Source organism: Taeniopygia guttata, chromosome 1A (genome assembly GCF_048771995.1).
Source record: "Taeniopygia guttata chromosome 1A, bTaeGut7.mat, whole genome shotgun sequence".
NCBI lineage: Eukaryota > Metazoa > Chordata > Aves > Passeriformes > Estrildidae > Taeniopygia > Taeniopygia guttata.
In genome coordinates this window covers 38,482,590-38,496,055 of record NC_133025.1, presented here as the reverse complement: position 1 = coordinate 38,496,055, position 13,466 = coordinate 38,482,590, and the positions used below count along the sequence as shown (strand labels likewise).

General features: G+C 33.8%; 2 protein-coding genes across 6 annotated transcripts in view; both read right to left on the bottom strand.

Moving 5' to 3' along the window:
* Positions 1–7,204, bottom strand: part of PTPRQ (protein tyrosine phosphatase receptor type Q) — a 120,280-nt gene extending 113,076 nt beyond the window's left edge. For 3 of the 5 annotated variants that reach the window (XM_072923113.1, XM_072923114.1, XM_072923115.1), the window contains exons 1-2: positions 2,211–2,459; positions 1,014–1,231 (exon numbers count right to left, since the gene is read on the bottom strand). In XM_072923113.1, the coding sequence (XP_072779214.1) occupies positions 1,014–1,231; positions 2,211–2,400 (408 nt within the window). In that variant the 5' untranslated portion in view covers positions 2,401–2,459. Of the gene's footprint in view, positions 1–1,013; positions 1,232–2,210; positions 2,466–3,502; positions 3,639–4,274; positions 4,413–7,024 lie in introns of those variants that run through there. The other 2 variants (XM_041713047.2, XM_030260334.4) reach the window with 1 other exon arrangement.
* A 3,778-nt stretch (positions 7,205–10,982) lies between these two features.
* Positions 10,983–13,466, bottom strand: part of OTOGL (otogelin like) — a 91,878-nt gene continuing 89,394 nt past the window's right edge. The window contains exon 58 of the mRNA XM_072923972.1: positions 10,983–13,343. Coding sequence (XP_072780073.1) covers positions 13,143–13,343 — 201 coding nt within the window. The 3' untranslated portion in view covers positions 10,983–13,142. The remainder of the gene's footprint in view (positions 13,344–13,466) is intronic.

Sequence of the window (13,466 nt, the reverse complement as noted above, 5' to 3'; positions counted from 1 at the left end):
TTTATACAAGTTAATTATATACATGTATTTTTAATAAAGGTTCCAATTTAAAGTTCCATTCCTTCTATCACAAAAGATTACAAGATAATATATAACATAGCATAATATAAAATAAGCCACATGAGTATGTTTTATCTTTACAAACAAGATTTTAAAAATCATTTTTAATCTAATAACTTAATCTTGTATGCATAATTTTCTAAATTTCAGGTTGCAGATTTTTAAAAACAAAAACCACTTGTTTTATTCCAATCTTCTACACTTAGCACAAAGTAAGTTTTCACTAAACCAAATCACAGAAGCCTGGGTCCCATATTTCTGGCACTGTGCCTCCATCTTTCCAAGAGCTTTCCCAACACTTTCATTTATGTCTGTACTTCTTCCCCAGCCACATACACCACACCACACTGAATCATTTTGTAACAGCAGATGTGGCATTAAGAACTTTCATATCCCAAATACAAGGAACAGGAAATATTTTACAAGAACCACCTTGCTCCATCTATACTAGACCTCACTAAGCTCAACACTCAACATTTCAAAACTGAGAAAGTCAACGCCAGACTTCGATATCCATTGTAATAAGTGTGTAGACTGCGATCTAAAATCGGGTAATGCAGCACCACCTACAGGCAAAATAATATCGCCGGCAAACACACACACACACACACACACACACACACACACACACACACTAGCAGCAGCAGCAGCAGCAGCAACAACAACAACAACAACAACAACAACAACAACAACAACAACAACAATAATAATAATAATAATAATAATAGGTTACGTATATGCTATGTTTTTTTCCCCCCCAGCTATGACCTTCTAAATATTTTCAGTATTTCTAAATAGCAAGAAACAATGATTCTTTGTCTAATTGTTAATAAGTATATGAATAAATAACCAATATACTGTTTAGTAATTTTTATTCCAAAGGATTGGCTCCTCTGTTTCAAAATTCTCCTACTTCCATATCTGTAATAGCAAAGATGATAAAATATACTGACCTTTAGGTCATTAAGACCTGTCCATAACATGATTATTTGGCTAATTTTCTGGAGATATGACAACACAAACCCGTGCTCTTCTTCACTCCCTATGTCAAGAAGATGTGCCCCTTGTGAAGAGGTTTCACAGGTTTGTTGTGCCACCTTCCATGGCTTGCTCTCCTTGCCCATTTGGTAGCAGCTGCTCTGGAATGCCACCCACCCTTGGGTACAGGTGCCTATAGAGGAACAAGGACAGGATTACAAAGATACGCTCTATTACTCATGGAAGTGGTGGTCACTTCTTAAAATTACACCAATATTTTGAGGACAATAGTCTTTAATTAAGTCATTATTTCAACCCCCAAAGAAACATTCAGTGATTATGAACCAACGCTCCTTCAAAGCCCTGTTTGTTTTAAAAAATGAGATTGACTGAATTAACAGCTACAATTGCAACCCAGTGAAGAAAAAAATAGAAGAGATCCATTAATCTTTATAATACTCTAGAAAATAAATTAATTTTTAAATTTAGTTTCTGATGACTCAATTTTTAAATTATAAATATGAATTTAACAAATCATTTGCTTTCAATATCTTCTTGTATCTAGGAAAATAATTATTTCCTTGACATTGATTGTATATAATTCTTTTGTGTATTTAATTGTAAAAATTCTAAGTTGCATTATAAGAATTAAGAAATTAAAGGAATAAGGATACACAACCAAGCCATAATATCCTCAGAATATTGTCTCCCTCACAGCACTGCTAACAAAACAGCACAGCTAAGCTTGACACTCAACAATAAAAATACCATAATTTTGAATGCTTCAGAAAGTGTTCCAAATTCTTACCAAACTCAGGATTTTCTTCGCCCTTTCATTGAAACCACATAGCAAATTCAACCCATACACACCAGTAATTACAAGGCTTAACTTCAACATTGATTTCACTCTATTTTAGACTGCAAAAATATAGTTAAAATATTTGCATATGCAAATTCGAATTCTTGCTCTTAAAACACGAAGAAATATTAACTAGAAAGAACCTCCCCATATCATTAACATTCAATTAATTTTCTCTTTGTAGAAATAACATCCATATCTTCTAAAATATGTAAAATGGAATTCAGGATTTTACAATTTACTCTTAACTCTTCTTGAAAATATGCAGTCCTAACTTGCATTTACAATGAATACAAGAAACTCTAATATATACCTGTTTCAGCTTGAATATCCAGTGATTGGGACACATTTACAAATTCAGGATTTAATTGTTGAAATATAAACTTAAATGTATAAATGGTGGCAGGTTTCAAATCTCTCCATACAAAGAATCCACTGGGTCTTTTTATAATCTGAGAAGTACCATTCAGGAAAAGAGAAACTGAAAATTCTTTGATCATCATGCTCCAATTAAAAGACACTGTAGTAGCTGTCACAAATGTTTTGATGTCATTTTCTGAAACTCCACCTAGTAGACAATGAAAAAATAAATACTGTGTTTGCCACAAAGAAATTATTAACTCCAAGTTTTATTTCATCAATATTATTCTTTTGAAAAGGGATGAGGGATAGCCCCAGTAGAGAAGGAAATGTAGCGTCATTTAAGAAAGTCATGTTTTCCTTTATTTTCATTATTTGTTAACTTATTTCTAAAGCAAGCAGAGATAAAAGTGCATACCTTCAGGAGTGTTTTAACTGCAAAAGTACGTATGGATAGGATATCAGTTAAGTGAGAGGTGCTAAGTGCAATAACACATTAGCAGCATAACCATGTTTTGTCGCTTGCTGAATGTTCTTTCCTCTATTGATGGTTCCTGCAATGCTTTTACTATTTTTTTCCCAACTGTGTTGTCTGTATTGCATCAGTCTGTATTGCAAAGATATGCAATAGTATGAGCTTGCAGTGTGTACAAAGGTTATGTTATAAACCATTTTCATTGACAAAGTTAAGACTGGAAAGCCTCTTCATTCTAGCAACCAGTGGGAATTGTGTCCTGAGCAGATTTACACCTATAAATGGTGTTTGTATAAATTCAATGGCTAAACTCATACATTCTTATACTGAATGTCTGTCCCAATTAGTTGCAATGCTAATATCTTCAAGATACTTATTAACCCTTTGTAAGGAGGGACTGTTATAAAGTTGAAACAATTTTTTTATTTATATGACAATGACCCTATGTTATTATAAAATTGCCAGGCTTTAGGCAGCTTTTCCCATGATCCTCTTTTATAAATTTCTTCTCCTAGAATTACTGTAGTATAACAAAACCTGTAATATTTAAAAACTCACAAACTTTTATATCAGTCTCATGTTTTAGAATTGTTACATGAACAAAACACATTATATAAAATTACTCCTTCAACACTTCATGGTTGAAAACATATATCAATGCAAAGTTTCTAAATACATGAGTGATCTTGGGATCTGCACCCCTACTTTTTAATCTTCTGTGTCAGACTAACTATAAAGATACCAAAATATTCTTGTGGTACTCAACTTACGCGTTTTAAATGACTTTATGCTTAAGATTTGGCCATTTTTCAGGGATTCTATAGTAACATCATACTTCCTACTTTCCTCAAGCAGAACTGTAGTACTGACAGGTTTCCATTCAACTTTAGAAATGTTTCTTACGTTCTGCAAGTTAAAAGAATTTCTGAATATAGTGAAAGTAATAAAAACACAGTTTATTAGTGATCTGTGAAGCTTTTAGAAGGAGAGCTTATATTGCTGCATGCCAAACTTGAGGCTGCAATTACACTGCAAAATATCCAATGCATTTGAAACAAAGCCTCTTAGAAATCACATTAATAACAAACACATTCATATTAAAATCTTCATATTTTCTTTAAATTCCAGGACATCCTGCACTCATAATAAGAATAATGCCTTCCTACTGAGATCTAGGGGCAGCATCTGCACATCTCCTGGAGAAGTTAAACTCCTCCTTCAAACCACAATACCTTGAAGAACTTGCACATTCTTATCTTTGAGCATATAACTATCCATCCTTATTCAACAGGATACTCAAGAGTCTTTTGAGTCCCACTGGCTCCAGTAGGACTCTGTAAGAGTACACATAAATGACAGGAATTTAAAAATCCAATACATTTTTCCATTTTTCCAAAATTTCTCTTTATTTGCTATTTTACTTTTTTTTTTTTTTTTTTGGAAGAAAGCAACAAACCAAACAAACACATGGTACTATTAATTACTGCTACCTACAACTTAAGTAACATGGAACAACTTATTGCTTAGATTAATAAAATGTACTTTTTGACTGAAAGAATCTGCTTGCTGGTATGTCAGAATATAATAGTCTGGATCCTCTCCTTTGGGCAGTTCAGTCCACTCCATCAAAACTATTCTAGGAGGCTTTTTTGCTTCATCACAGTCTACACACTGTGCACCCTGTAACACAAATATATATGAATGCAAATTAGTAGAAAATGCATCAGACATACCTGTAACTAAATAATTAAACTCTGTCATTTTTATTTAGTTTTACCTAGAACTTGTCAGCTAGCAATAGTTTTACATGGACCAGTAACAGCAGGTCTACTGTGTGACACACAGATCTCCTAATATTTTACAAGTTCTGCAGGTACAGGTTCTAGTTTTCTTTCTCTCTCCAGAGGTGGAAAAATCATGTCAGCTGACCCAAATATGACAGAACCCTGTCATCATTTTATATTAGAAACAATGACAGAGATTTCACTTGCAATGTTCATACTGCAACTGCAGTTACAGGCAGTCAGGAGCTGGAGGCTCAGTCCTAGTCTTACATTACAAAACTTTAGTGGCATCACTTTCAAAATTTTCAGCTGTTTCAGAATAATAAACTTTCAAGAGGTAAAGAAAGAATTTATTAAACACCTCACTAGCAATATAATTTAGCCATGGCAATGCAAATTTCATTCAATGCTTCCGCTTCTTGCAAAAGGGAATTCATTCTAGACACAAGTCTTCTGCCTTTTTGACAATTTTACCTGCCTTCAAAGGACTTTGGCTTAACACTTCAGAGAAGCAGCTTCCTTCTCTGAATTTCATTTTGAATTTAATTTCTGAGCTGCTTTGATCTAATTTATGATAAACCTGAATCACATGTAACATTCAAAGAAATCGGTGCATGTGATGCCCGTTCCTATCAGAAAATATTTATAAAATGCTGCAGTTCTGTCTTGTGTGGTCCATTTTTGCTTTCTTAATGAATTGAAATGACAAATAAATGCCATCTTGGAAATGAACTTAAAATCTAGTTTAAAAAAGTAAACCAAAACAAAATAATGTATGAACCCCTAGGACACTAAAAAAAAAGTTAGGAGTTTTATTATTATATTACTTTGTGTTGTCCTGTAAAGCAAGCTACCATGCACAAAAAAACTAAAAAAACAAAACAAAACAAAAAACCAAAACAAATCCAAACCATAAAAAGCAAAAAGACTCAGTTGTTTATATTTTTAAATTATAACTTACTCTGGAATTCAGTTTGGCTTAACATTACTTCCTTTAACTAATAAATAATTAACATAACTCTAAATCTGTCAATATCTCAATGTTCAGAGTTTAGATTATACATTTTGAAGTATAAACTTTGTAAAGCTTATAAAGCCTTTAAAGTCTAGAAATCCTTTACAGGAGGCTATATACCACCTCTGGAATGAATTGACACAATGGATTTACAATGTGTAAGTCCATTGTGTCATATTGATGTCATACACGAAAGTATTTAAGGAATATTTTTCCAGGAAAATTTAAGACTTTTTATTTAGTGTATTGGGTGTAAAGCTGGCTTGTATTCCCTGAAAATGTAATTCAAAGGGTAAGAAAATCTGATTTTAAAAATAAAAAATATATATTTGGCAATAATTTAATTAACTTTAAATTTAATTGAATTAACTTTTACTTAATTTTGATCTTTTTCCACCAGCAGCAATTGTGTGCCATTTTTCTATACATAAATACATCCTACTTAGACCTAAAAAACAAGAAATCCATTTTCAAATGTACACAAAAATTGTTCCATACTTATACCTAATGAGAGGGATTTAGAATGTTCCTTTTTATTGCCAGCACCTTGTCATGATATTTTAGACCCTTATCTAAAGACTGAAACAATTTTAAAATAAAAACAAAAGTGTTAAATTGACCAAAAAGACCTAAGGTTCAAATCTATCTTTAGGCTAACTACAGAGGAGCCAGAAGACCTGAACAACAAACAACAATTTATTGACTTTCTGCTATCAACTATGTCTCAACATAAGACTCAAGAAGGATTTTCAGTCTGAAAAAGAGGCACTTCAGGGGAAATACAGCAGAGATTGATAAAATCTTAAGTAGCCATAAGTGTGCAGAGATTGATTTTCATTTTCTCTTCAGGTACAAGCACTGTGGTGGATGAAACACAGCTGGTATGCTCCAGATTTAAAGAGAAAAAAGACAGTTATTCACAAAACAAGTAGTTTATCTGACAAGAGTACTAAAATGAGTACGAAAAGTTTCAAGAGGTGTCAGAGGAGGCCCATTCATGTTTGCAGAAGTTCAAGTTCATAGAAGAAAACTACAGTGAAGCTCACAAAGGGCACTACAAATACACCCATCTCAAGAAGTTCTTGAGCTGCAAATGGTGGAAACCTGACACAGTATAGGTAATTTTCTTATGCTATTCTTTCAGTCCTCCCTAAGGGTCTGTTTTTTACCACTGTCAGAGCTATGATAATGAAATCATTAAAGCTTTTAATTCATACCATACCTGTCTAAGAGGTGTCTTAAAGATGCTAGAATCTCTTCCTTCTTCTGGGGAACAACATTAAACCCAAAGCAGCAGGCAATAAAGCAGATTAAAGATCTCAAAAGAACTTCCAACTACTTAAGTAGAAAGAAGACTGAGAATGTTCCATAGCACTAAATGAGAGCTCCCTGTGAACAGAGAGCTAAAATACTGGGGGGAAAATCCAGTCCAAATCACAATCCATCAACTTTGACTAGTTATCCAGCCCCAAAAAACAGAATATTTTCCTTACCTTAAATAAGTATTTTAATAAAAGCAGAAGAAGAATTGGTTTATCCATAGGGAAAGGAATGTTATAGTCCTGGTATCTCTTAAGGGCTTGTGTCAACACAGCTACAAAACAATATCATGTCAGAATATCCAAAGAAGGGGAACACTAATTCAGACATTTATATTTCACATAGATACAGAGGCAGCCAATGGTGCACCTGAGATGTGTGTCTTTGCTCTGGCCCTGCCTCTTCCCAAGCTTCGTATCAAGTTTCCTGAGATCCTTTAATTTCAGTGAACTGTGCATGTGCCTGTTGTTCACAGTCATTTAAAAACCCCTCAGTGTAAAAAATTATTTTTAGTTTCTATGTGGTTACCAGCTCAAAATTCATTGCAATTAGTGTTACCTTTTACTTATTCTCCTTCAGACTCTGGTTGCTTTCTACAGTACACCTTTCTATCCAGATGTTCTGTGGTCAGTGTACAAAATAAGCCTGAAAACACTTTTCTGCAGAAGTACTAAGCACAGCTGCAGAACCATTGGTATGTCTTATGACCTTACAGAGGTAAGTTGAACTTACCTCTATATAATTCCCAGTGCCCTAGCCTTTTCCCAAATAAAATTTTAAATTAAAAATTCATTTTCCACTGTTCTTTGAAAATAAATCAGTTTAATAAGCTGATAAAAACTTTTTACAGGTTATAAAATCATTGTCATCGTATACATATGCCATAAAAAAGAGCAACCATAATATTATATACTTCGTATTTTCTTAGGTGCTATCATCACATCATACTTCTGTCTAGAGATACTATCTTGTTTTTCAGTGGGCTATTCCTAATTTTTACTAAAACCTGTATCCCACTGAACTGTGAATCATGAAATAAGGAATAAAATTTTTTAAAAGCTTTATTTAGAACTTGCAGTTAAAAAAGCAGGCTTACTCTCACCATAAAAATACCATTTTGGAGCTTTTATGTTATCCAGACTCAGACACACACAGTAAAACAAAAGCTGCTGCAATGAAACGGCTGATCTCAAAACAGTGAGTAAATCTCCCCGTCAGAGCAGCAGAGCACATGGGTCTAATCAACTGAATGCTATTTTAGCTATCAATGACAAAAGTAAGCTACTGCCTATTCAGCTGTTTGGCAAAGGAGACATGCTTAGTTTTTTCTTCCCAGAGCAATTTGTAATCATCAGGCACATAGGGAGACTTTATTAACAAAGTGATTTTCAAGACACCAGCAGGAGTCCTCTCTGTGTTAACCCCAATAAATTAAGTGTGCATGGCACATTCCACCTTAATCAAAAGAACACTCCCCAAAACATAAACACATTCCTTTTATTCAGCATTTCTTGTGATTAAGTCATGGCACCATTCAGTACTGGTTTTCTCCAGAGTGTGACATCAGTACGGAAGCAGCCCTTCAAGCTCCCCCATACAAAAACTACTCATAAAACTAGAAACTACACATATAAGACATTTTTTTCAGAAAATCTCTTTGAAGAAAGATTCAAATCTCTCATCTTAGGGAATCATTTACCACTGATTCCAGTAGATATAGGACCACATAATTGGTCTATATGTAGAATTACTTTTCCATATAGGCAAAAATGACAATTCTTAAATGATCAGTATATAGCTGCCAAGTCAATGTATCTTACTTCATACAGTCCATTGTCCTTCCACTCTGAATATACCTTTCCTCCCTAAACTCTGGTGACCTGTTAATGGAGAGATAATTTTTTTAAGTTTTCTTATTCTATAAGCAGGTTTCACATTCCACTTGGCATTTAAAGAAAGTTAAGACAAAATTTAGATGCTGTAATGCACAAACCATCTCCACCATAACATTTTCTCAATAAAACCAATTTTTCCTCTTGCATTAATGTGCAAGTCTACCCTTCAAAATATTTTTTAGCTAAATGTTGTATATTTTTAAAAAATATATTCCAGAGACTAGGTGGGAGATGTAACTGTAAAAATTTTCTTCTAATGTTCTGGCCTTCATGCTTTGTCCTCCATGATGGTAATATTGCTATGGTCATGTGTGACAACTCATTTGTTTTGTCCCCTAAAACACACTCCTATGGGATTTTTCATTGCATATATACCCATACATGGTTACAGCAGAAGCAACATCTCAAGGTAACATCTGAAAAAGGTTTTGATGAGACAGAACTTGAAAAAATTAGTTCAAGTTAATGTTTTCCATTGCCATGGTATTCCTGAGCAGTATCTATGTGTTTATTTGGCAGTAAGTTTTTACACAAACTTGAATCTCTGTAGTTTATGGAAATTGGATTTGTCCTTTAAATTCTTGTAAAAGGTAAGATGGAAGTAAAAGAGATGGGAAGAATTATACAGAACTAATGAATAATAATGAAATAATTATTTAAAAATATTTACAGTTGCTGTATGCTGAGTTTATAGCAGAGCAGAAGTTCAAGAGAAAAAAATATAGTGTCAGGAAAAATGGACTGTGAAAGAAGGGAGAAAGGAGCCACATCTGAAACAGAACTTTGTCACTTCTGAAGCACAGTGAACAACACAGTGACCATTTGTAATCCAGAGCGGGGTGCTTAAAATGCCTCTGCCTCTCAGTACACTATGTGGCTTGTAACTATGTTCAAACACCAAACCCTGCCCTAAAATTTCACCAATACATGTACTTGGGAGTAGCTCTGTCTGCAATGCGGAAATAAATCATGAAAATGAATTACATTTTACTTTTCATTTTTAGTATACAGATTTGGCTAGCTAAAAATGGGACTATTAGCTGCCTGTATAGCTGGTCTTAACAAATTATCTGGTAAAAAGGCAATGGTATTACAAATGTCTAAAATAAATTACATGGCAAAGACTTACCATTTTATAGAAGCACATTCAGTTACAATCTGATTCTAAGTGTAGAGATACTTTTATGTAAATCCCTAAAATATCTGCATATTCTTATGGCTAAGCCTTTATACTGCATTTTCTTTTCAAGCACAGGTAGGAGAAGAGAACAGTGGAAATGTAGGAACAAAGGGTCCCTGGAAGCAGTTCCAAATGGGAGAAATGGCAGGGCATGGTGGGACTGCAGCACAAGGCCTCCACTGCATCGTGCACAGTTCCTTGCATTTTTCAATGACAGTGTGGGAGTTTCCAGAGCGTGCCTGCCCAGTCTTCCTTTTAGGGGAGTAGAAATTATGCTAGCCTTAGCTTCAGAGCAGGTAGAAGGGAGGGAACTCTGGCGATGTTAAAGCTCTTTTGGTCAATAATGAACAGACTAATTAATTTTGGTATTTAGCTAAACAAGATTTGAGTTGGATCAGCTTTCCAAAGCTCACAAGACACCTGTGCAAACAGTTACACAAAATTTGAGGACAGGGCTTGAGGCAGGAATGCAGAGTTGAAGAGACATGAGAAAGCCAAGACAGAGCCATAAACTGCATATGTGGTTACGTCTAGGATGAAGACATAGGAAACGTGGAGCAGAACAGTCCTGGCACGCTGCAGGCTCATTCAAACCTCCTCTCTGGTGCAAGGCCTGCAAGGGCTCATTCACCTTACACAAAACACATCACATTCTGCCAGTGTCGCCTTCCTGCAGGTAAAAGGGCTGGGTAGCCCTCAAGGAAACGGTTTGGGTTTTAATATATGTTTGCTTTCTGACCAAGCCAAAACAGCCCAAGTTTGAAGTTTAACTGCAAAACGAAAGACAATCTTAGAGCCACCCTATCCAGCTGCACTGAAGATGTAAGATTTTGCTGTAGGTTTCAGGGAGAATCCTAACACAGTCCCTACTGATTGATGCATTTAAAAAACAAATCATCTAAGTGGGGAAAAAAAAGTTTAATAGCATGTATCTTGTTGCAAGTTTTCATGAAGGTTATTTTAATAATTATTTCTTTTCTAATTTCCAGGCTTTCCTAAGGTTCTGCATTAGCATTCATCTTAGTGGCAAAGCTTAACTAATTGCATCAACACAGATTTATTATCACTCAGCAAAATAATGTTTATTAAATTCTTTTCAATTACAAACACAGTTTTAAATCATAGAAAAGCAAATGGCTTACATGGCTTATAAAAGGCCACAAATGTTCAATGAATATGTTTGATTATTATATTGAAAACTGCTATATTTTGAGAGCTTCCTTTTTATCAAATGCTAAATTCATTAAGTAGATTTGGGCCAAATCTCTTAATGCAAGTATGGGATACCTACTTCTAGCTAAAAAAAAAATCAAAAGTATAGGGTTTTTTATAAAGTTGTCCTTTAATTTGCCATACAAGTACACCAGCATTACAGCTATGACTATGATTTAACTTCTATTTCTTGCCTGCATGAAAAGTTTCTATGCACAAATTCTGACAGAAGTATCAGAGAATATTTTAGTTCTAGGCCGTGGTATATAATACAGCTTGAAATATCTGCCTTATAAATAGAAAAACATGCAGATGAAGCATAGGCTTTCTCAAAGTGTCACTTTATTTTGATAATTAGTAGATCATTATTTTTTTATAATAGTTAAATATTTTGGTAATACTTTACAATGTATTTCTACTTAATTTTTAAACCAAGTCACTCTTTTTAATGATAGGGATGAGTAAATGAGTCTTGTAATAATGATAGATTTCTCTGTATAAGCTATTTTTCTTTATAAGCCATCAAACTGAATGGAGCAAACAATTAAAGATTTATCACACAAAGTAGAAAAATAGCCTTGGATTTTAAGGCAGTTTTAATTGCTTGTATTTCACTGTAATAACCCATGTGATAATCCAACCTTTTCATAATTAAATGATGACAGCTTGAAATCAGAACTGTCTGAAGATTTTCAAACTTTTAAACAAGAGTTTCAATTCTGACACAGTTCAAAGGAAAATTGATAAGGAAAATACTGTCATAATTAATATAAATTTCATTCAGTGGGTTTATAAAGCAGAGTAATCTCCTAAAAACAAGCTTAAACTTTATTTTTAAAAGCAGGTTATGCAGTATGTTGAGTAAAAGGGAGATGATATTCACCTTAAGGTGCTGAATCATGGATATTTACAGCTTGATTGGGCATGAATAACTCACCTAAATCCCTTAAAACATTTATTTTACCTGAATTTTTTTCCAGGACTCAAAGATTTTGAATCCTAAATTCAGGCAATAGTCTAAATATCTGTACTGAAAAAAAAGAGTTCAAAAATATACTGAACATGAATCTTTAGACTGGAAAACAGACAAAACCCATTATGAATATTTTAAATGTGCAGTATTGTGGGGTTTTTAATAAATATATATACATATAATCTTATTCTACAGTAGCAAACAGCCAATTTCTTTTATCTGAAAATTTTAAAAATTGATATAAAGTGGAAACCTTCATAACAGAAGTGGCTTTCAGATATTTTTAACACACAAAAGCTATCACTCTTCAGCCTTTGCCTAGTCATGCTTCATATTTACAATATACATAAAATTAAATACATCTAAGATTTCAAGATATTATGATTGTGCCATATACGCTGGAGATTTCCTAAACTTTGAGAGCTTTCCTGTATACAGATCACAGTCGTGTTGTTTCTCAGTGACTTAGAGTGTAAGCAGAATCCAATCATTGGCAACAGCTTAATGCATAAAAAATGGATTTTTGAGTGAGGTAAAAAATGTTACAGTTGAACCCACTATTTTTAAAATAAACTAATTCAGTCATTTTTAAAATCCTAATATGCTCTTTCCCATTTAAACATAGGACTGGTGATGGTTTTCAACTGGCAGCTTCTAAGTAAATGAACCACTGAGAAATGGTTTGAGAAATTCTCAAGTTTTATAGGTAGCCATGATCCAAAATTTTAAAGCAATGGAAATACTAAGCAGCTTTTTTCACCATGTCATCAGAAAGCCACTGAGTAGAAATAAATTATGGATAAACTACACCTTATTCAAAAGGATTTATGTTTTTCTTTCTATTCTTGCCAATATTTTCAAGGACAAATTGAAGAACAAACAACATCTTTGCTAAATTTGAGAAAAGTTACATCATAAAGCATAACTGATGCCTTTTCTATTTCCCTGCAGAATATTATACCCATCCATGGTATAAAACTGTGACCAAAAAACTGTGTCTGGTGAAAGCTAAATCATGTCCCCAGCAAGGTTCAGTTCCATTGGCATGAGCAGTCTATGGGCTCTTGAATGACGTACAGAATTTCGGTGCCGTTTCCTGAGCAGCGCAAGGGCACAGTCAGGACTCGCGTTCCAATTTCTCGACAACATTTACAGAATCTTAGATGGCTATCAATATTGACATTGAAAATTGTTGCAGATGGGCATTTTCCATCACAAGAAGCCACATTTACCTATGAGTAAAATAAAAGAAAATAAGAATAAGAATTAAAACTGGAAATCTCAAATTTTATTCTAAAAATATTACACTTCAAACTTCTTTTTGATTAAATCCATTTTTACATTTGAAAAGGACT